This window comes from Solea solea, chromosome 21 (assembly GCF_958295425.1).
Source record: "Solea solea chromosome 21, fSolSol10.1, whole genome shotgun sequence".
Classification (NCBI taxonomy): Eukaryota; Metazoa; Chordata; class Actinopteri; order Pleuronectiformes; family Soleidae; genus Solea; species Solea solea.
In genome coordinates, this window is record NC_081154.1 from 10,853,765 (window position 1) to 10,877,592 (window position 23,828).

Below are 23,828 nucleotides of genomic sequence, written 5' to 3' on the forward strand. Positions count from 1 at the left end.
TTGCAGGAACACTCCCTCAGCTTTCAGCAGCAGCAGCTGGAGTTTATTCTGCCTCCAAATGTCTTCCTAACTTTCACTGTGCCCTTGGCAAACTCATTGACATGCATCTTAACATCAAGACACTGACGTTCTCTGAATCTTAACAGCCTCTGTTACATTAAATGTCCACAAGAGGGCGTCTTTTCATCTTGGTAGTGGAAAAAGGGCGTCCTCATCATTTGCTGAAAAATCTTGTGAGACACTTTCTTCTCTGGCCTGGTGGTAATTTAAAAAAAAGAGAGAGAAACATATGAAACTATAGCAGTAATGTCACTGAATTTGTTGTTATGTAATATGACACGCAAATAAGAACTGTTTTAATGACACACAAAGTGGGAGTAGATTGCAGGATTCCCCCCCCCACACACACACACACACACTTTTCAAAAAACAGACAGTGATGGAACTTTTCATCATCAGTTGACAGAGTTTTAAATTATATAAATTCCATAATAAATAAATTAAAAATACCACTGTATTTTTATCTATTCAGGAAATCATTAGTTAGTGTTTTGTCCGACTGGTTATCGAGTAACGCAAGACGATACATTTTTGTTGATGCAAAATTATAAATTATATATACAAAGATTGCTGGATTATAACCTTTTCTGCTCTTCTGTGTGAACTCCTGTGTAAATTGACAATCTTTCAAAACACAATCGTAGCACACAAGATCTAATCTACAGAAAAGGGAGAAAAAAAAAACTGAAGCCAACATACTTGCCATTATTTTGCAATGTATACCTCTTTGTATATATACCAGCAAGCAATAAAATATTTTTAAATAATAAATGTCAATTAACAAGTCAAATAGAATACATTTCCTATTTGGCTTGTAAACTGGTTAATTGCTGTTTACACCTTTTGTAAAACAGAAAAGCACATAACCAGGACATGCTTGTCAATTTTGCTTTAAAAAAAAAAAATAAAAAAATAAAGTCCTTGAATGTTAAGTAAATTATGAAAATAGTTGCTGGTTAATTTGTTTCCCGATTTGATTTAATTAAATTTTTATCAAACACTTGTTTTAAACAAAGGACAAGTTTCCAGCCCATTTATATCTTTAGATTACAAATGATAATTTTGTCCAACCAGCGAAACCACAAAATATTCACTTTGCAGTGACAGAAAACAGACTCTTTAAGTAAAAGACAATTAATGTGTCCATGTCATTTATTATTTGTTTTTCAACTCATTTTTGTCGACTATGGCAGCACAGCAGTGGAAGGGAATTGGTCTTGTAACCAGAGGGTTGCCGGCTCAAATCCCCAACATTTCATGTTGTTCCAGACAATATTTAATCCTGTGTAATTTGACAAATTGCAGCACTACAGTGAAAGTGTACGGCCACAATAAAGCAAACGTACAGGAGAGAGGGTGACAAATGACTTTTAATTATGCATAAAGAAACAGCACTGATGAATATATGCAACACCAGAGGGCTTTATTCATTATTTAAGCTGATAACAAAAAATGCAAAGTGTCATGTCTTGACACAGTGAATGAATGAATGACACGTGTCTTAAATAGAAAATGAGTTCTACTGGTCAACGACCTTGAGGTGACAGTCAAAGGTCAGCAGCACTGCCACGAATCTCATCTCACTTTACACTTCACTGTAGGCTGAATAAATATGGCAGATGGAAAGAAAAGCAGAGACAGGGGCAGAGGGAGAGAGAGAGAGAGAGAGGCCCGTGACTGGTAGATGTGTGTTCCTGCTCAGAGGGGCATTGTTGGAGCTATGAGAGGACAATGCACTGCCCCCGCCCTGAATACTCGCCATACCAGCTGACCAGCCATTACCAACACAATTCCTGGAGCTCAGATACACACACACACACACACACACACTGCATCCCACCCAACCTTAATCATAAGTTTAGTCTCACAAGCCAGAACCAGTGTGTGTGTGTGTAGCAGAGAGATGAGGTGGGAGGCCAGCAGTGTCTGACAAAAGGCTAAAGTCAAGGCATGCATGGGGGCGCACACATATTGTCTCGCCTCCATATGTGTGTACGTGTGCCTGAGTGCACATGTGTGTGTGATTTACAGCAAGTTAAGTTTAGATCCTCGCACCTATCTGTTTCCCTCAGCAATAACGTCGCTCTTCCCCCCCGGGCAGCAAAACAAACCCTGGGGAGGGACAAATGCACAGCTCACACCGTCTTATTATTCCAGGACGCATGACAGAAGTGGAAGGTGTGAACATGTCGTGTGGGAGGCGGGAACAAGTCATGCCACACTGTAAAACACTCTACAAATCTTTGCTTAAGCAGCAGCAGCACTTAAAGGAAAAAAAAAAATTGCATTATGCAGAACTCCTTCATTAAAGTTTAAGTGCCGTTGTAGTTGCTTGTGGAAGAGTTCATTTCAACTGCTTCATTTAATGGAGTGATTACGTGATTCATGATCACTAAATACTCATTATTTATTGATAACACTGGTAATGATAAATAAATAGTTAATGTGACTGAGAGAGAGAGAGAGAGAGAGAGAGAGAGAAAAAAAAAGTCTAGTGCAGCCATTTACTTCTCTCACTTTAATGTCACAGCAGTCTTTTGAGTTTTCAACTGTTGATTCAACCAAACAATGTCTAATGTGATATTTATTTATTCCAGTTCTCCACCTGGTGACTTTGACTTGTACCTGGGTTTTTATTTGTATATTTTACTGGTATACTGTCACTGAAATAATCACACTACACAAAAAAAGTGCATGGCCATAAACTTGTCTCGTACAAAATCATCAGACCCCAGTTATAGACTATATATACAGTCGTTTAACATCTCCGTGGGCTCATGTTTGCCTCTTCATTATGTGTCTCGTCATGGTCATTTATCATCTTTTTATGTCTCCTTGCAGTATCTCTTTGTGGATGATTCTTGACTCTCTTTACGTTCATTTTGTGCACGTTTGTTGTTTCAGTTATTTGAAGTCTGTGTTTATTCTGTGTTTGTTTCTCTTTTGAGTTGCTTTGTGGATCATTGTTTTACATCTCTGTGGTTGTGGTGAGTCTCATTGTGATTTTTTGTTTGTGTCTTTGTAGTAATGTTGCATCGCTTAACCATTACAGTCCAATGCAAAGATTAGATGAATAATTCAATTGCTGTAAGTTAAGAACAATTAAACCACAGCCATTCCATTGTCTCATTTTGTTATTTCACTTTTTTTTAAAAAGAAAAAAGATTTGTTGTACATGCCTAGTTTATGGTCATGTTGTAGCCTTTAAATGAGCTGTATAAACTATTTACAGAAACCTTACACAGAGGTCAGGGCCCCCTGACCCTAAGCCTCAGGGCCTTGGGGCCTCAGGGTCGTTCAGTCAAATGTGTGAATGTATAAACTGCAGTAAAGCAAGTCAGAAAAGTTAGTCTGCGCACATTTACCCCTTGTATGCAATTGTGTATGTTCATTTGCCATCTTTAAAAAAACTGGTGCCAAAAAATATTTACTTAATGCAATATTTACTTAAAATAAATGCAAATAAATGGGACACACACTAAACAAAACCTTTATCATAAACCTTAACAATAACTATCCCAAAACCCAACTTTAAACTAACCACTTTTGTGGTTAGTAACTTTTAAAGGTCCAGTGTTTAATATTTATGATAAGAATTTTAAGATTACCCATGTATGTATATGTGCGTAATCACTTTAAAACTAAAAAAAAAAAGAAATCGGTTTTAAACCACTTACTTACTTACTACACAAACTAAAAAGAGGGACATACATTCTGGTATGCAAAGGCCACCCTAGTCCTTGGGAAAGAGGAATGAGAGGAGGTGAATTCCTGTCCCCATGAGGACCTGTGGACCTAAAAAAAGTCAGTGTGAATTAGAATTATTTTGCACACACACCAATTAGTGATAGAGAAATTGACCTCTGCTTTTAACCTTTCCTTTTTACAGACAAGTAGTGAACACACACAATGGGAACTAATGCCTTGCGCAGGGGCCCCCCAGCCCTTGACCCGCCCCGGGATTTGAACTGGCAACTCCGCGGTTATGAGCCCAATTCCATTTGATTATAAAAAGGTTACAAAAACAAATCAACAAATACACACATACACAGGACAGTGACAGTGTAGAACAGGTGTTATATTGTTATACTGCGGGTGTCCGGTGGTAGTGTGCGCGTGTGCTCGCATGGGGAGAGAGCGCGCGCGAGAGACGAGGCAAGTGGAGGAGGGCCACGAGGACGCGCACGAGCCTCCTCCCCTCCGACCGCGTCGTCGTGCTTGCGCGCTCCCGGCAGCCCACTCGTGCTGCTGCTCTACTGTAATCATATGATTGGGAGTCGATCTTCGCTGCAGAATACCGACACTCTGGGCGGACATAGGCTGAGGATCCGGGGCGGAGGACACACCATCACCATTGTAGATTTGTAGCCGCCAGACAAGTGCTTGGAGTCGGTGAAAGTGTCAAACAGAGCCAAACTCCCCCCATTAAGGAACTTTTCCCAAACTCTGGAGAGACTTGGACAGAGGGGGGCCGTTGGGGAAAAGAAGGGTCACACACACACTAGAAACCGAAGGACAGTCGATTTAACCCAACGACAGAGGCTGAGGTTTGAGATTTACACGCCTGATAGAGAAGTGGTCAGCGGGTCGCGGCCGGTGGAATCCCCAGGGTCCTTACATTGCTTGGCGGGGCGTGTGTCTCCTCTCCTCCCCTCTCTTTCTTTCTTTCTTTTCTTATAATTTCTCAATAAGTTTTTTTTTTCCGCCTTAGTTGGGCTAATCTTTTGTTGAAGCTAAAGTCATGGTCGGGGAGACAGAGGTGAAGGAGAGACCCAAGTCCAACCCGGACTATCTAATGCAGCTGATGAACGACAGGAAGGTGATGAGCTCCCTGCCCAACTTCAGCGGCATCTTCACGCATCTGGAGCGGCTGCTGGATGAAGGTAACCCGGCATCATCACTGACAAACAACACAGAGGAGACAAGGAGAGTCCATCCTCTGACACCTCAGTTGTTTTTGTATGAAATAATTAAAAAAAAAACTGTATTCGTTTTATTTTTATTGAATTAGTCAACTGGAGGAATGAAGGGGAAACATGTTATAACTGTTAAAATTCACCCAGCAACGAATTATCTAACTTTTACACCGTATTCTTTAAACACCACAGATACACAATAAAGAAGAAAATCATCTCATATAATACAATGTGTCCAGATAGATGTTACAGGGTGAAAAAAAGAGAGATTTACACAGCTGTTCTTGTGACGACACCGCACTGATTTTCCATTTATTTGGACAGCTAAACCAAAGTTTTGTCTCAAACCTTAACCATGACCATAACCATAACCAGACAGCGTCTAACCCCAGCCAGACAACTAACTGCTGTTAACCTCTTAATCCACACTTTAACCAGAGCCTCTGAAATGAGGACCACTGGTCATGAAAAGGACAGTGTGTGTGTGTGTGTGTGTCAGGAAAGGTCCCACAGATGCAGCAAAAACAAGTGCACACACACACACACACACACACACTAGAAAAACATCTCTTCTCTCTCTCTCTCTCTCTCTCTCTCTCACACACACACACACACACACACACAGAGTCAGTTGGTGATGGGAACAAACAGACAGTTGTTAGTCTTTCCCAGTGACCTAATGCGCAGGCTTATGTGAATCTGCAGCCCATCCCTGTGCAGGAACGAGAGCGTGTCACTGTGTAAAATTTTTGATTTGAAGCCACTGGCGGCCTCCAATGACACGCTGCCTCTGATCAGTGCACTCCACTTGTTGATTCCCTGCGCTCGCACGAGCTTCTTTGAAATCACACCAAAGAGACATCACCGCGCACCATCACGGCAAAGTGTGTTATGTTGCTCTCTTGATAAAGGTCATCTTTTTGAGCGGTTGCTATACCGAGGCCTGTTGTTGTTGCTGCTGTTGCACATCAGGATCGCCAAGCAAGGTTGTTCTCCTCCACAGCCTGACAAATATATCAACTTGGCCTCTCTAGTTGTGTTCCCGTTGAAGACCGATGGTCAGGGCATATTCATTCCTCCCGCATGATGAACGTGACACCCAGGGTCAGAGTGGAAGGCATTGTACCGTGCCCATTTTCTGCCTGGCGGCATCATCTGGCTGAGTTATGAGACCAAGGCGCTCAGGCATAAGGGATCTGAACCCAAAAAAAAATAAAAAGTTTGTGTGGGAACATAAAGAAGCCTGCCACTTACAAAGATATTGTAAGAGTGTGTTTGTTCGGCCTATAAATAAACGTAGAACAGGTTGAAGAGTTCAGATAAGGCCTGCCACAGCTCACCTCTTTATCTTTCTCTCCCTCCAGTGTCTTGTTCTTCTTTCACTTCTCATTTTCCTCAAGGAACTCGTGTCTGTTTTCGTTCAGAGAGCGTGACAAAAACCCTGCTTGTGTGTGCAGATTTTTTTGTGTGTGTGTTTGTGTGTTTTTAATCGTCACTTTTGGCCCGTAACAGGTTGGAATAGGTTATTAGAGGATCATCCTTGTCACTGTATAGCTGTGGCTGTAATTATAGCGTCCTACTGTAGTTATTATGGTCGGACTTATCACTGTCAGAGCAGGGAGACATGGCTGTCAGCCTGCTTAGGTCAGATGATATTTGTGCCTCAAGGCAGTTATTCCGTGTGTGTGTGTGTGTGTGAGTGAGTGAGTGAGTTGACACCCTGAGTCTGAGTCTGTGTGTGTGTGTTGCGTATGTGTTGCGTATGTGTTTGTGCGGTGCAGTAGTCAGTTATTATTATGCGAGCGTGTCATTACAAAGGCATCAGAGGTTAGCATCGGTCATTGAGACAACCCCAAACAAACAGACAGGGACAGACATAGTCTCATTTGTGATAGTGCTTCTGCATCAGACTTGACCTCTTAAGAAATCAATCTCAGTGCCAAATTACAACTTCAGATTAATGACGCACCCTCCGAGTATATCCCTATGCTTCCCCAAAGCTATGGCAATCAATCAGGTAATTGATTAGTTGATCAATAATATTAATAAGATACTTTTATTGGTAATTGCGCATTTTTAGCTAAAATGCCAAGCAATTCTCTATTTGCAGATTCTCCAGTGTGAGAATAATCTGAATATCTCTCGGTTTTGCAGCGATGATTGGACAAAAGAAGCTGTTTTAAGATGTCAGCTTTGGGTAAAATGTGACTCACATGTTTTACCACTTTGGCATTTTATAAACCAAGTGATGAATATGAAAATTGGTTTATTCATACCAAATATATTGTCGATTGCAGTCCTAATGCGTTTTTAGAATGCCAGTGAACTTTATGTCTGGTTGATGAGTAACTTTCCTGTGCTAGAACTTTGTTAACAGTGGTAGGTAGCGGAGGTCACTGTAACCACCACGACCATTAGTGTTTTTCAATCAGATTATTTACTCTGAAAGGGGAAACAGTGAGTGTTTGTGTGTCACAGTTGGTGAAAGAAATAAAGAGAAATTATAATTAATAGAGGAGGCCTGACAGCAAAGCATTTAATGGATTCTACATTATGATGCAGAACACTATTAACTGTCTGTCTGTCTGTCTCTCTGCCTGCCTGCCTGTCTGTCTGTCTGTCTGTCACTTCCAGACACTCCTATACCCCTGGTATCACTAAGTCATCACCCTAAAGAAAAAAACTGTTGTGAAACTTGATGTCAGACGTTTTCCTGGACATTTTCAGTTCATGTTACTTACATTTTTTTTTTGTCTGTCTGTCTGTCTTGTGATGTCTTCCCCCCAAGAAATCGGCAGGGTACGCAAAGACATGTACAACGACACACTGAACGGCGGCATGTTCAACGGCCGGGACATGGAGGAGCTCCCGGAACCTATCGGCCCGGTGGCTCAGCTGCAGGAGAAGCTCTACGTGCCCGTCAAAGAGTATCCTGACGTGAGTGGATGAAGCCATGACCCCTGATCTCCTTTGACGAGTTTGTGTTTACTCTTTGTCGCGTTATCTCCTCTTAGCTACAGAAAAGCTCGCCTTTTAATCACAGCGACCGTCTGTGTATCACTTATTCCATTCAGCAAACATCTGCACTCGCGTCAAATAACGTGATCAAGACTTAAATGGATCTATGATGAGTTTCTGATAAGATCAAAATGGATTAAGGTTCTAAATTCTGTATGGATTTCATTTGAACTCCACGTTAACACTATTTAGAAGACCTTAAAAAGTGGATTCAATGTTTTCCCCAAACACAAAGTCAAGCGTGACGGACGGACTTCATCCAGTTCGTCCTTGCTCACACTAAGTACAGTTAAGCGTTCCAATACAATTCAGTTGCGTTGGTCCCTGATTGAATGTCTCACATGATTTTTCTGCATGCATCAGCTCACCAATCACCGAGCACAATGACAGGCTGTCCTCGCTCACATGACAGGAGGCTAACAGGACAAACACGCACATACAGGGGTGCGCTGGAAAACGGTTGAGATCAGGGTTAAATTTAGAGAGCAGTTCCTCTGTCTGGATTTGTGTGTGCTGGTAGGAAGTCAATGGTCATCTCTGATTATGGCGCAACCCTGACAGAAGTGAACATTAGGGTTAAATTCGGTGACACTCCAGGGAAGAAAAAAATAGACGGACGAGACAGTGCAAATGTTATTAGAGGAGTATATGACAGAAACAGAGGGACAGTGGTTGAAACACACACGCACACAAGCATAGACACACAGAGGGGGCAGCTGTCTAGTTAATCAGTCAGTCTTAGTGACAGATAAGGTTAAGAGAACGACGGCATCCTGCCATACCATCAGCATCAGCCAGCACCAATATAATGAGCTATTTTTGTCTCTCTCAGTAACACAGACACATTCACAGATGTATAAACCTCAAGGCCACACACTCACAAGTAAATACACACATGTTGTAAATAAAAAAAAACAACAACAAAAAAACCAACAGTGTGTGCATGAAGATAAATGTGTCTCGTCTTCCCTTTATTCTTACTCTTGTTGCTCTTTTGTGTAGTTCAACTTTGTCGGGAGGATCCTGGGCCCTCGCGGTCTGACGGCCAAGCAACTGGAGGCAGAGACAGGATGCAAGATTATGGTGCGAGGGAAAGGCTCCATGAGAGACAAGAAGAAGGTAGACCCCCGACAAGAAAACATGCACTCATCAAACACACAAAATACAGTGCTGTGGTAAAACCAGCGGCCAAAGGAACGTCTTTGCATCGTCACAAAGATATTTCGATGTTTTGTGTTGAATTAGATCCAGATGTCAATGTAACAAAAGCCACCTTCAGTGTCGATGGTGTCAAACGAGACCTTAGGAAACATTTAGTTATTCGGCAGACACTTTTAACCAACTTACCAAGTGACACAGTTAACAGGAGCAACTTGGGGTTAAGTGTCTTACACAGGGACACTAGCGGAAGTGGGGATTGAACTCATGACTGCTCTGGTGAAAGATGACTCACTCAGCCACCGATCTCACTTTGACCCACAGTTTGTCACTTTTACACTTAGTTTGTCTACAGATTAAAGAAACAAGACGTTATAACGCTTTAGAGATGACTCCACATTCTCTTCTGTCAGAGCCAGACCAGCTTCTTCAGCCTTTTTACAGTCCTTATGCTAAGTAAGCTGAGTTAATAGCTTTCGTAAATGCTGTATACATCATTTATGAGAATGGTATTGACCTCCTCATCTGTCAACAATAGATGAGAAAGAAGAAGAAGATTTTTCAAACTATTCCTTGAGGTGTTTTCTTCTTTAGCTTGTGGAAACTTTGCTCGAGACACGCAGCCCATCAGACCGAACATTATGTTCAATTTTTGTCAAAGTAACATTCTCGCTGTGCTTAAATTATTCATTTTTGAGACACCAGTTCTCTGAGCAGCAACAAAATTAAAATAAATAAAATAAATAAAACATGTGGACAGGATGTTCAGAAGCAGAAGGGAAGCGTTTTAGCTCGGGTACATGAATATAACCCAACCACAGCCTGCAGGAAGGAAGAGCTCTGTTCAGATTTTTTTTTTAAATAACTGAAATTTGTTATGACAAATGTTCGGCAGTAATGCGATTTGTGGAAAACCTGTAAAAACACGACGTAGCCCCAGGGCCCTTTGACACCAAAAACAGATACTTGGGTTTGAATTTAAAGAAAAAAACACAGCCATGTTACAAAACCAAGTAGGAGACCAGCTGATGTTTATTTGTATTGGGGGTTTCTATCCGTCCTCCCCTCTCTCCACCATTGAGTTTTTGGTGCTCAGTTTTTCTCCTGTCCCGTTGTTCGGTCCATCTGTCCTCCCTTCCTCTCCCCTGGTGTCTGCTGTTGGACGGAATCAACTCAAGCTTTCCAAACGGCAGGTGGAGCAAGTCCAGCATTCCTCCACCCCCACCCGCCCTCTCTCTCTCTCTCTCTCTTTTCTCTCGCTCTCTCCAGAACATTCCCTACCCCGCACACCCCCTCAGAGAGTGAGAGACACACACAGAGACGGAGAGGAAAGAAAACAGAGACACAGTGGGAGGCAAGAGGGGTAGAGGAGAGAAACATGTTGACTTTCAAAGTTCTTCAAAACTTCATAGGACAGCTTACATCCACAAACTCCCAGCTCGTCACGCTAAAATAATAAAAAAAAGGCTTCATCATTTCACTTTTAACCGAGATGCCACTAACAGTTAATTCCAATTGTGATCAGTCCATTGACGCCCCTGGTATAAGCACCTCTGTAAGGCTGTGGTAGAAACTGTCTAGTGGAGACTTGGATTAAAAGCTCAACATCACTCTGGAATCTGGCTGTTATATATGAAGCTACATGCAAGAGGTAGATAGCTTAGTCGCTGCAACAGGTCAATAACATTTATAGGACATACACTTCAGGTTAGGCTGGAACAGAACTGGTATTAGACATATTTATTCAACAAGGATTCATAGCATTCACAGTAACCATCACGGAGAGGGTGGAGATGGCTCGCCTGGAAGACATCCCTTGAGTTGCACATAAAAAGTGACAGAAATAGTTGAGTAACAAATGAATGCTGAAGAGTGAAGGCCACACCCACATTTCATTTGACTTTTTTACTTTCTCACCTCCTTCAGATACCGATTTGAAGTGATTGAAATGATTTAACCATCGGGAAAGCAATTCCCAAGAAGCCATTTTCATCTCTGGAATTCACTACTGAATCCAAAGCCTCCTGTGCTGAAACCTAAAACAGTAAATGTAATGTTTACCATGGTCATGATCTCACTTTAGTCTACAATAATAGAATATATGGATTAGATGAATTGAAATGTTGACCCATTGAAGGCGTAAAGGGTCAATGTTCAGGAGTTCTGACCAGAGTTCATCCTGTGGAGGACAGATTCCATAGTAACCCATTACCTCGGCGATGCCAATCTCACTGTAGAGCTGGGAAAAAAAAAGAATCTCTGAAGGATTTTTGGATTCATCCTCTGGGAACTATTAACATCTGTAAAAGTCACAGCAATCCATTCACAATTTGTTGAGCTTTTTCAGTCTTGACAAACGTTGTGGACTGACATGGCCGTTCCTAGAGTCCCTCGTATTAGTGTGGCTGAAAATAAACCAAATCCCTGTCACAAGTTCCCAAAGCCTAAAAGCGCTCAGTTTCCTAAAATTGTCTGATGAACTATGAATAAACCCCTAAATATTACACTGGAGTGAAGCAAAGGAAAGAAAAGCAGCTAATCCAGCTTCTGTTTGGACTTTTTCACAGCTCTTCAAAACGAAACATCCAAGAAAGCTAATTGCAAGTCCAACCATGTGGAGCAGATATTTCTATCAAGAGCAACAAGTGCAGCCAGTCACATTATCTGTAGTTTGTATTGTCACTTCATAATAACTTTTATTCATTCCTTATTAATGCTGTAAATGCCAGTGAGTCGGCAATGGATTGACCCACCATTTAAGAGATAGATATATCTTGTGATTTAGGGAAATGTTGAAGGAAAAACCTTCAATTAAGGACACCAAACTTGTGTAAGCACCGAAGTGTGACAACGCTTTCAAAGCCACGTTACACAACCAACCTGTGTGTGTGTGTTTGTGCACAATTTGAAGCTGATCCAAGCAGGAAGAAAAGCCAAATCCTGTTTCAGTGATGGTCAGGTTTTGTGCGGAGCATTCAAAATGAGCTTTTAAATTGTTTGTGTGCTTCAGGAGGAGATGAACCGAGGGAAGCCCAACTGGGAGCACCTGAGCGAGGACCTCCACGTCCTGATCACAGTTGAGGACACACACAACCGGGCCAAGATCAAGCTGCAGAGGGCCATCAGTGAGGTCAAGAAACTTCTCGTGCCCGCTGTGAGTATCAGATATGTGGGTCTGGACTGATGGAAAAACGGTGTGTGACTGGATTAGGGTCCACTGTGTTGGTATGCATGGAAGGGGGAAGGGGATTGTCAGTCCAAAACGTGTGTTTGTGTCTTTTTTGTGTTTCTGTGTGTATGAGAGAGTATGTGTAAGGAGTTAGGGTAATTAGGGTACACACATAAAGGGGTTTCCATGGTAACCCCGGGTTGTTTGAAAGGCTGAGCGAATGAATGGAGAGTCTGTTCACTCGTTCTCCCCACTCCATCACTCCTTTCACTTGTTCACAACTCACTTCATTCCCAACTACTGGCTACAGTACTCCTTTTTCTCCATGGTTTTTTTTTTTTTTGTCTTGTTGTCCGCACAAGAGGACATTTTGATTGCACTCCTCGACATTTCTCACATTCTCCAGCCCACCTACCTCCCCCATGCGGACTCATACATACATGAAAACATAGTGACAAATAGGAAATATACTGTGCAGGCATGGGTGACGAGCACCTCTAAATTATCCCCTGTGTGACACGCAGGCACAATAGCACATATTTTGAAATCACAGGGCTATTTTCTTGGTTTTCCTCTTCATTGTACTCGACAATAGAGACAGACTGAAAAGACCAGCAGGGTGATTTCTATTGCAGCAATCAGCCATCAATTCCTGCTCCAATCACAGCGAGGTCTTGGATGTAAGAAGTGTCTATAAGCAATCAGGAGCTCCAGCACCTGTTAATCTATGTTTGTGCATGTATGTGTGTGTGTGTGTGTACGTGTGAGCTGCAGCTGAAGTTAATGACGTTTGTTAGTTTAACCCGGACGACCTTGCTCACCAACTGTAAATCAGTCGAGCCTTTCACCACGCTGTAACGGGAGCTAAGAAGCTAGCATGTTTGACACTGAATATGTCCTGTGTGGTAGAGTCCAGGGGTCATGGTCTGGACAGCTCCAGTGCAAAAAAAACAAACTTGTTAATTGATTAGTTGTTTGTTTGATGATGTTTCCCAGACCTCCAAAGGATGATGTTCTCAAATGAAATGTTTTGTCCACAAACCAAACGATCACTCACACTCGCTTCATTGATTGTAATAAACAACTAATCATTGATTAATCGTTGCAGCCCCACTTATTTTTCTTTAGAAACACTTAAATTGAATCTCACAGAGGTTTAAGGTTCACTTTGTAAGAATTAGTGACATCTAACGGTGAGACTGCAGACTGTAACAAACAGAGGACTCATCTGTTCACCTCTCCCTTTACCCAGTGCACCAGGGAACTACGGTGGCCTTTGCATACCAGAAAGAATGCTATTGTTCTTCTTTTTGCGTGTTAAGCTTCTGCATCCAAACGGAAAGCGTGCACTCTGGCTGGTTTGTCTGTTCAGGGCTGCTGTGGAAACACAGCGTTGCTTAATTTCAAGCAGTTATATTCATTCAAACATACTTATGCATAATATACTTAATCCCCTTCCATATGTTACACACTGGACCTTGAATAAATGTGCTGATCAAGTGAGTGACTGCTGTGCTTGCTTGTGTTGGTGTAGGCTGAGGGGGAGGACAACCTGAAGAAAATGCAGTTGATGGAGCTCGCCATCCTCAATGGGACCTACAGAGACGCCAATGTCAAGACACGTAAGGATGACATCATAGTTAACATGTGGAGGAGGGTTGGTGGGTGACAGAGGAGGGGTCTTGGTACAGGAGTCCACTGTATATATGAACAATGCCTCTGTTTTCTTTTGTTAAATAGACTGTTTGTCCTCTTTTTTTCCCCTCTTGTCTGTTCCTTTTTGTGCACTCGCGTGTGGGTGTGCGCATACTTGCAAAACTGCATGTTTGTGTGCCACACAGCCACCGCCGCCTTCCCACTAGGGACCCCTCAGGCGCCTCGCATCATCACAGGGCCGACACCCGTGCTGCATCCGAGCCAGCGCAACCCCGCCCCCGTCTCCACGCCGACCCTCATGCCACTGATTCGTCAGATCCAGAGCTCCGCCCTCGTGCAAGGAGGTAACCCACACCCGGCGCTGGTGCAGCAAGGGCCCGAATCTGGAATCATCTACACACCCTACGAGTATCCCTACACACTTACACCCTCCATATTGGAATACCCAATTGACTCAACTGGAGTCTTAGGTATGGCAATTTAGAAGTTCATCACTTTCATAAGTGGTCAATGGATGTATTGTGAGAACTGGATACTGAGCTCCAAACTAAATGTTCACCAGGCACATACTGCTTAAATAAATCCTTTTCCCTGACTCCCTACACAACTGTTTATCCAGGCTCTGGTGAAGTTTTACAGATTTTGAACTTAACATGCAAGAGAATTGGCGGGGGAAATGCTTTTTTGGCCACAGTTAACTTCATTGTGTTCATTAAAAACTGAGAACCAAACCAAGTTAATGTTGGGATTCAAACCCTAACCCAACGTTAACTAATCAGAACTTAGCTCAAGCATTTAAACAGTATCTATTTGCTTTATTTTATATCACTGCATTTACCTCACTCAGTTCCTCTCTGTCTTGCATTTAAACCTTGAAAACCCAACCTGTTGATATTTGGATCAAATAGATTTGACAAAAACAAAGAAAAAACGCTGCCTTTCTCAGCAGATTGAGCAGTTGTCAACGTGACTTGAAGTTCTGCAGTGGAGTCTTGTGAAAACGGGTAATCTTATACGGAATGTGATCATCTGCAACTGCCAAACTACTGTTTCCAATATCATGAATAAACTTTTTATATTTGAATCAAATTTAAAATCATAACAGAGCCTGATCCAACGTTGATCCGGAGCCAAACCCAAACCCAAATCATCTGGAGTGGCACCAACAGCAGATGCTGAGGCCACGGGCGATATTTATTGTCACAGTGGTGCAGTTTGCCACTGGAAAAAACACTGGTTGCCATATCCAGCTCTTGTAATGCATCCACGTGATATATAGATTATATGCTGACGCTCATTGCTGGGCTAACAGTCTCTTCTCCCTGTGTTTTTGCAGGTATGGCTTTCCCAACCAAAGGCTAAGCGATAGCAACCCTCCTTCCTAGCACACACATGGACTGGCTTGCAGAAAGAACCCCCCCCTCTCCCCCTACCCCCAAAACATACTTGTCCCACAGAGCAAACACTCAAAGTTTGCCATTCTTTAGGATGATAGGCTCTTTGACAGTCATTCAAGTAGTCAAGTGTCCATTCCTGTTCATTTCCTCTTTGTATTAGCAGACTAGCGTTGTGGTGTGACAGCTATTTAACTTGTTTTAATAGTTCAGCTTCCGCTTATATTTTTAACACATTTTTAGTAAACCTATAGATGTTATAGTGCTGCTGTTTGTGATTTAATATATGTTAAAGCTTATCTTGATCACAGAGCTATAGCGTGATTTTTACTTACAGCCGATGTTGAATCTACTAGTCGAGCTTAGTCAGTGATTAGTGGTTTTGATTAATACTTTCTGAAGAAAACAGAAGACCACAAAGCAGCAAAAATGTTGTCTCTTGTAGCGAGAAGTGAGACATTTTTGTTTTGTATTCACCTTCAGCCTTGAACTCTTGGTAAATCTGGTTTCACTGATGTTGGTGCCATGGGTGGACTGTTTGATGTCTTTCTGATGAGTAACCGTCTGTGTTCTGTTTTGGGGCGATGTTAATGGCTGTTAGCAGGTGCCATGACTACTAAGGTACGACGCCACGACAAGAGAATCCATCCTTACCAAAGGGTAGTGACCACAGACAGAGGTTAGTTAGCTCACCAGCCACTTTATGTGTATGTGTGTGTGTTAGTGTGTGTGCATGCAGACCAATGGACCAATTTCAGTTGACATGTGTCTGTAACACGGCATGCCTTAAAAAGAGGGAGACATAACTGTATCGGGGGAGGAGGTTTCACGCTGAAGCAGCGGCAGTGCAAAATGTGAAACAGTATTTGTTGCAGTGAAAGTGAAGTAAGTGAGCAGATTGGGAGGAACCATGTTAGAGGTCACAGCTGCAGCAGTTATCGTTGCTTGCCTGTTAGATAAAGTGGACGGCTTACAGGCCAGGACCCTCTCAATTAGAATGGATCACTCCATTCATGTGACTCAGTCCTTGTGACTCTGGATTTGGAGTCCTCTCTCGGAAACTTTTTTTTGTCTTAGTCGTTGTTTATCTCTTTATTACTACTTTAATCCTACAAATACTGTGGGAATATTTTATTTATACCCAACATCATTCCAGTAGGTTTCCACAACTGCTATTTTTTATTATTATCATTATTATTATTATTATTATTCTTAATGAAATCCTGTGTAATGCCCAATGACTATATTACACTTAAAGTAACAGTGATTTTCTTTTTCTGAAGGTCATTCAATTCAATATGATCTTCAGGTTTTACTACTAAAACACAGCGTGTGATAACTACTGAAGTCTGTGTTACAAGCTCTTTTGTATGAAATACTGTTGTTTGTGGTCTTATCAGTCGCCCACTGGACTTTATCATTGGGGCTGTTTACATCATTCATACATTTCCTAGCCAGAGTGGTGCTGTTACCATGTATTTAGCTGCAAAATAAATTTGTATATAGGGATTTTAAGGATTTAAGTGCTTTTATGAAGCTTATGGAACAAGATCGCTTGGAAATACTTGTAGTATTATTTTGTTTTTTTCTAGTTTTTTTTAGTTTGTAAATTTTTTTTATTTTTGTTTTTATGGTATGCTTTTTATAGATGAAGTGTCTCCATGTAAACTTTATTCAAAGTGTGTAGCTACTACTGTTTTAGTCACCACGAAGGTGGCAATGAAGGCAGTGTTATTCTCTGTGTATTTAAGATGAGGCAACCTTCTCGATTCGCAGGCCTCGTGACTGTTATATGCAATAGAAATGGAATAGCTAGCTACGATGTGTGTGTGCGTTCGCGTGTGTATGTGCGCGCGCGCGTGTGTGTGTGTATGCTCGTGCGTGCATGTGAGTGTCGGTGCTCTTGTTGTACACAATGGACAAAAAAACACTAAAAGGCAATAAAGATGACTATTGAAAAAAAAAAAAAACATCTCAAAAGGAAACCAAAGCCTCTAAATTCTTGTAGCTAGTCTGTCTATTGTTAAATTGTTTCTTAAGTTCTTCTAAAATCACCATCTCTTAACCTCTCATCGCTGTCTCTTACGGCGCCTCTTTGCTTACTGTTGTCATCAGGTGCTCTTCTAATACTCCACAGCAGATCAATCAAACCATAATCAATAATCAGTTAATCACTACTGTTAATCACCAAGATTTTATGCCTGCTGCTAAACAATACCTCTACTTGTCAGTAAGAGAGAGTATTACTGAGGCCCAGACACATTTCTTTGAACATAAAGGTCAGTCTCTCACCCACAGAGAAACCATGCTGTCCCCCTCTCTGTCCATGGTTTCGCTGTCTTGTCTGTGTTAGACGTAGCCCGGCTAGCATGAGTAGTATTACTATAGCAGCAGTCACACAAGAGGAGGAGTATCTCCTTAAACGTAACCCTGCAAGCGCCTTCATGAGCACATATGAGCGCCGCCGGTCATTCTTTATGTCAACACCTGGTGGTTGATGTAAGTCCATGTGAATGGTCGTGGAGGGCTCATGAAGGCGCTGTGCGGCTCCTAATGTAATACCCCTCATGCTGTGTGACTGCAGTAGATCTGCCTTGTTGTCATCCTGACGCCACTAGCTGACACTAATCTCTCTTCTATCTTTTTTCTTTTTGTGTCCCCTTTTATGTGCCCTTTTTGTTTCCTTTCCATGTCTGTCCGTCTCTGTCCGTCTAACTCTAGCTGCCACGGCAACTAACCCATGACCCCTTGACCTTCTGACATTTCTGCCCACTGATGACCCACCCATCTCTGCCTACTGGCGTGTTCATTGGCCCACCGCCCCTGACTCTCCCCCAGCTCAGCCAACCAGAGACCAGCCCTTAAGGAACAGCCCGGCTGCTACTGTCTAACCAGCGAACCAGACGACAGCGATCATGGGAATAAACCTCAGGACCCCACCCATCACCAAGTCCCAAACTTTGCCAAACGTGCCTTCCTTACAAAACTCCAAAGCCAGTATATGAAGTTTTTTGCCTAAGTCCCAATCTGTCCATGCATCCATGCAGAACCAGTAGCCTTTACTGAGGATAGGCCTCACACTGGTGATGGGCTCAAACTAATCTCTAGCTGTGCCAAACTGTCTCTCTGAGCTCCCCCACCCTTTGCCCACATCAGGCAATAATAATAATGACTATTAATAATGGTAACTATATTCATAATGATGGTAATTGTACTCATCCAGCACAGAAACCCTTTAAAAACACTAAACTGACAGAGATATGTTAATATTTTGAAGTATTTTTCCTCCAGCAGGCACCGCTCACTTATTGTTGGAAACTTTTCTGACTCGCTTCTCCCTTTTTGTTTGGTCTCAAACTGTATTTATTTCATTATTATGATTGTTTTTTAACATGCTTTCCCTCAAAACACCCAACATGTGAAACATGTGAGGATGTCTTTTGTTAGACTGCACTCTCGAGTGCTCATTTGACCGCATTTGAATGAGAACTTGCGAAATGTCTGCAAGGAATCGGTTGTTTTTTTTACCACTTGCTTGGCGAAGAAAAGTAACAAACTGGAATCCAAAATGCCAAAGTATGTCCGAGTGTTTCTGACAAAGCACAAACACGTACAGAGAGGAGGTTTGCGATTCTTTTGCCTACATCTCGAGGACTTACAAAGCAATGCCTTTGCCTTTTTCACACTACAGTATTGTACGAGCTTGAACAACAGTGCCTTTATTTATTGAGCGCCATGGAACAATGTTACACCTAAATCTTTTATCACTACGCAGAGGCTTTGTGCCCAGCATACAATTATGCCATGTTGATTTATGCAGATTAATAAGGACTGCAGGAAATGTGTCGCAGACTAATCGTAATCTAGCATCTAAATTTTACGGTTTTACATCCACAACTCCTTTCAATTCAGACTTTAGTGCCAAACACAATGACTCATTTGATTTGAAAGTGCAATGCAGTATTGAAGCTACAGCGTCTCGGATGTTTATGTGAGGCTAGGACGCCTCAAGGCAGCAGTGTTTTAGTATATGTTTTCCGTTTGTTTTGTTTGGTATGGCTGTTTTGTGTTGTTGGGGATGAAGACGCCCATACATACGGTATATTTTTGCACGTGTATCCACTTTTTCGGAGGGTGTGGTGCACTTTTACACAAACGCAAACCAACTGATGCCTTGCAATAAAAAAAACAAAACAGTTGTAACATCTGTAACAAGTTTATAATGTATTTTTATATTTTATTTTATACATGGAAATAACATTAAATGACCTTTTTCAGATAAGAACATAATGCCTTATTATGGAGATTAATTTGATGACTGAACTGTCCTTCATGTGTCATTTGTAGTCATGACCTGAGAAACTGGAATCTGATGTTCTACATGTGTCAACTTGAGCCTTTGAGATCACCATTGCTTGCCTTCTGTGCCTTTTGTATATTATAAGTGTGACAATTAACAGTGTAGTACGACATTAATCTACTCTCCAGTGCCAAGTTTAGGTACTAACTGTTACCACTTCTGTGATTATTAACCACTTTAATGGTATCTGTCACTGCTTTGGATTCCTTAAAAAAAAAAAAAAAAAAAAAAATGTCTAAAAAATGAAACAAGATATGTGTTGAACAATGATCTTTTAACTTTTTAAGTATTCTAAGCAGGAATAACTCTTTGTACACCATTAAACTCATAGATGTAAAACTAACCAACTTTGTTGCTTTTTCTCTGCAGTGCTTAATTATGCAAATCAGCTTCCTTCCTGCATACTAATCAGCAAACGCTTCTCAGATACAGAGGGGCGGAAAAAAAACAGCAGATACTTGAGACAGAATATAGAAGGAGAGGCCACAACATGTTTTTCCCTACTTCTCCTTTTCCCGTGTTCCTTCCCTTGTTCTTTATCTTCCGCTGCTTTTTTTTAGTGGACATTACAGACATTGATGTGTGCAATAAGAGAGAATAAAACACACCCAACTCACCATGGTTCCTCAGAGGCATGCACATGTATAACAGGGAAAAAGAAGGGAGGGGGTGGTCAGGGTTTCAGGTTTGGAAGACAAGATGACTGGGGAATTGAAGGGAAATTGATTGTGCAAGCTCGCCCTCAAACATCTGCAGAGTAAATATTACACAGGATCACTGTCTGTCCCTAAAGTCTCTGAAAACCTACAACTAACAGCCTAAATGTGTCTACGCAACTTCATTTGCTGTGATTTATTAAACACAAAGAGGTTTATTGCAAAGAAATGTTCAAAAATCCATCTAACTATTATTAACTGAGCCTCTGTCACTTAAAGTTAAAAGTAAAAGTTCCCACACACACATAAAAGAGAGAGAATCACATGGGGTTTCCATGGTTAATGCAGCAGTGGGTGGCTCATTCGTCCTCTCCCTGCCCTTCCTGCTTTCATTGTGGAGTTGAGGGGGTGATATTGAACTTCAGGCTTGGAGTTGAGCCTGGTCTGTGGCTGCAACCCCAGCCCCCTGATCACAGAGAGAGAAAGGACATAATGTGACCGCCGCTTAAAATCCTCTGGACAGGAAGAAGTAGAGTGGAAGCACTGAGTGGAGACAGAGAGAGTGAGAGAGAAAAGAGTGAATATAGGGATGGGTGGGGGTGCATGTGTGTTTGAATGGGTGTGTACTCTTCTTGTCTCTGTTTTTCCTGTTTTTGAATCAAGTTTTGAATTCTCTCGTATTCTCCTGGTCTGGTATGGAACACTCATGAAGCATCTGGCAATGCATTCAGCACTGAGTTCTCAGCATTTGCCAATGCTGGAGCCCACAGTTCCCAACACTGATAATCAAAGTGTGCTTGTGTGCATAAGACTATGTGCTTGAGAGGAAAAGACAGGTTGATTTACATTGCCATGTATGCACGCCATTCCTTTACATAATGAGCAGCTCCAGATTTCCTCTCCTTGGTAAATATTTGATGACAGCAAACGTAATGATTTTAGTTTCAACAGTGGAGTCTTATAAGCTGCAGGGAAATGGCTCAGAAGTTGTATTTCAAGCCCCTCTCTCCCTTGTCCTCTTCCCATGTAAATAAGGCCAACTCCCCCTAACTCCACACACCCCTCTGAGGCAGTTTAAAGACCCAACACTGTCTCCTTGTCTCCTTGACAACCAGCATACACTGGGGTCCTGTCGTGGCCTCTCTGTCTTTTGTGTTTGGGAGCTCAGAGAGACAGAAAGAAAGGGGAGAGAGAGCGGGTGAGAGGAAAGCAGAGGAGAGGAAGGAGGAGATGAAAACAAGACTTGCTGAAAAAGATAACAAAGATGACATCATGGCTATTTAACCACATCTGAGAATTTGGTTCACAGCCCAACAGTGATGATGAGGATGGGGATGATGAAGAGGAGGAAGAAGGTGGTGATGATGACTGGGCCAGAGGCACAAAATGGGTGGCAGGTCAGTCTGAGGAGAGAGAGAGAGAGAGAGAGAGAGGGAAGCCTAATGCTGAATGGAGCATTGTGGGAAAGACAGTGGGCACACTGGGCAGTAACACAGAGAACACTAACTCACAGATCATGCCAGAGAGGCTGAAAACACCCACACTGGGCGACAATGGCAAACTTCATCGCTCCACTTGGCCCCTTCTGAATACACACATACAATGGCAGAATCCAAATAAGATGCTCTGTTATTCGTGAAATTCAACACACTACATTCCTTCAGTGCCTCTGTCCCTTTGACCGGCAGCAGATGGCCGGGGCTGAGCTGCATAAATGTGCGCGTACGTGTGCGTGTGTGTGGCCTTGTCTCTCCGCTTACATCAAAGGGTAAGTACTCAGCAGGCATGAAAAAGGGGAACCTGCATTCCCAGGCTCGATAGGTGTCATATGGAAGTTATTAAAGTCGGCTCTGCCCCTTTTCTTCAGTTCATGCAAGCAGCATCATGCACATCCACCGTGCATCCATCCGACTGCATGGGACCACATTTAACTAAATCAGTCAATTCAATCAGGACTGGTTAGAGAACAGAGTCTAACAGATTTTTCAATCAGCTCTCTGCTGCCTCCCTGTGAGGCACGGTGGGAACATGCACTCTTTCTTCTCCCTGACAACACTTACAGTGAATTGCAACAGGTGACCAGGAGAAACAGTAGTACAGTGACAGTTAGGACAGTTAGTCAGCTGGGGAACAAAAGGAAATCTTAACAAAGATGCAAAACCTTTAGCAAGCTGTTGACAATTATGCGTTTCTTTAATTTTATCCTGAAGAGATTTCAACAACGAGGGGAAAGAGATGCAGCAGAGGTCCACGGTGGACATCCACTGTGTCCTCATCAAAATCAAGCTGTACAATACTCTTAAACAAATGTGATGTTCTACTTTCTTTGGATTTCATTTTTTAAACCTGCATCAGTCCTAATCATAGATACCAAATAAGAATAATTATTCATTATTCTTTGTGGTGTAACAAAGAACCTCACCCATGTAACTTTTCCACTTATTTATAATAATAACATAAAACAAGATCTATAAATGAATCTAACCTGAATAACAATAACAAGATAAATAATGAGGCCACTGTGTATATGTTGTAGTGCTTTGAATCTAGTTCTTTGAAGTTTTTTTTAACTTTTGCATAAATAAATTTTAAAAAAAATCATAAAGGAAAGGAGGATATAGAAAAGGTACCACTTTAAAGCTACTTGTGCTTTTGGTCAAACGGTAATGCATTGTGCATGCTGCAGACACATTGTTTACAATAGGCTTAAAATAAAAAAAAACACTCAAAAATGCACAACTTTGCATAAATCATGAACAATATGCATGCAAAAAAATCATAAAATATGCTAGAAATTAAAAGCCCAAAAACACAAAAATGTTTCTGGGCACATCAAAGGGTTGCTTTTTAATATTTTATTTGTATTGGTAACAAATATACAGAACAGCAGAACTGTACTCCTTTTATATAACAGCATAATCAAAACAGCATAAAATCGTACGAACATTTTTGAAAAGGAAACAAATTGACAAGAGAAGTGAACAGAAATAACAAACCAAACTATGTACACAATTGTATAGAATTTTAATATGTCAATGTTTTATTTTGTTACTAACACAAAATCGGTATGATAAAAGCCATGCCTTCTGTCAAACAATATCATCATCAAGGTCAAAGGGTTAAATGTTTTTTTTTTTGCTCTAGCTTGTTTTGACGCAATGACGCAGAGAGCTGCGTAGCGTCTGACGTCACTTCCTGGTACAGCATGTTGCTGGAGGTCAGACACATGACGACAAGACGAGTCCGTTGAAGAGAAACGTTTCCCCTCCAGTACAACTGTACCATTTCACACGGGAGAAAACACATTGTGAACGTGACGGAGGAACCAACAGCTCGTCTTTCTCCGTATCGATTTACATTTGGAGTGTTGCGACATAGCTAACGTTAGCTTTAGCCAGGCCGGCTCGGCAGACAGACCCTTCCTGGCTCCAGGTTTCTCCA

At 41.8% G+C, this 23,828-nt stretch overlaps 1 protein-coding gene across 5 annotated transcripts; it reads left to right on the forward strand.

Annotated features, from left to right (window-relative positions):
• The first annotated feature begins 4,314 nt into the window (after positions 1–4,314).
• qki2 (QKI, KH domain containing, RNA binding 2) lies at positions 4,315–20,074 on the forward strand. Of its 5 annotated transcripts, none has more exons than XM_058620347.1 (9): positions 4,315–4,943; positions 7,765–7,913; positions 8,997–9,113; positions 12,163–12,306; positions 13,856–13,943; positions 14,163–14,447; positions 15,290–15,313; positions 15,973–16,050; positions 18,093–20,074. In XM_058620347.1, the coding sequence occupies exons 1-9, from the start codon at positions 4,802–4,804 to the stop codon at positions 18,113–18,115; spliced, it is 1,050 nt and encodes a 349-aa protein (XP_058476330.1). In that variant the 5' UTR covers positions 4,315–4,801; the 3' UTR covers positions 18,116–20,074. The 5 variants fall into 5 exon arrangements, with proteins under 5 accessions (XP_058476330.1, XP_058476331.1, XP_058476332.1 ...); XM_058620348.1 differs by having other exon boundaries at positions 15,976–16,050; XM_058620349.1 differs by lacking the exon at positions 15,290–15,313.
• Positions 20,075–23,828: the final 3,754 nt, after the last annotated feature.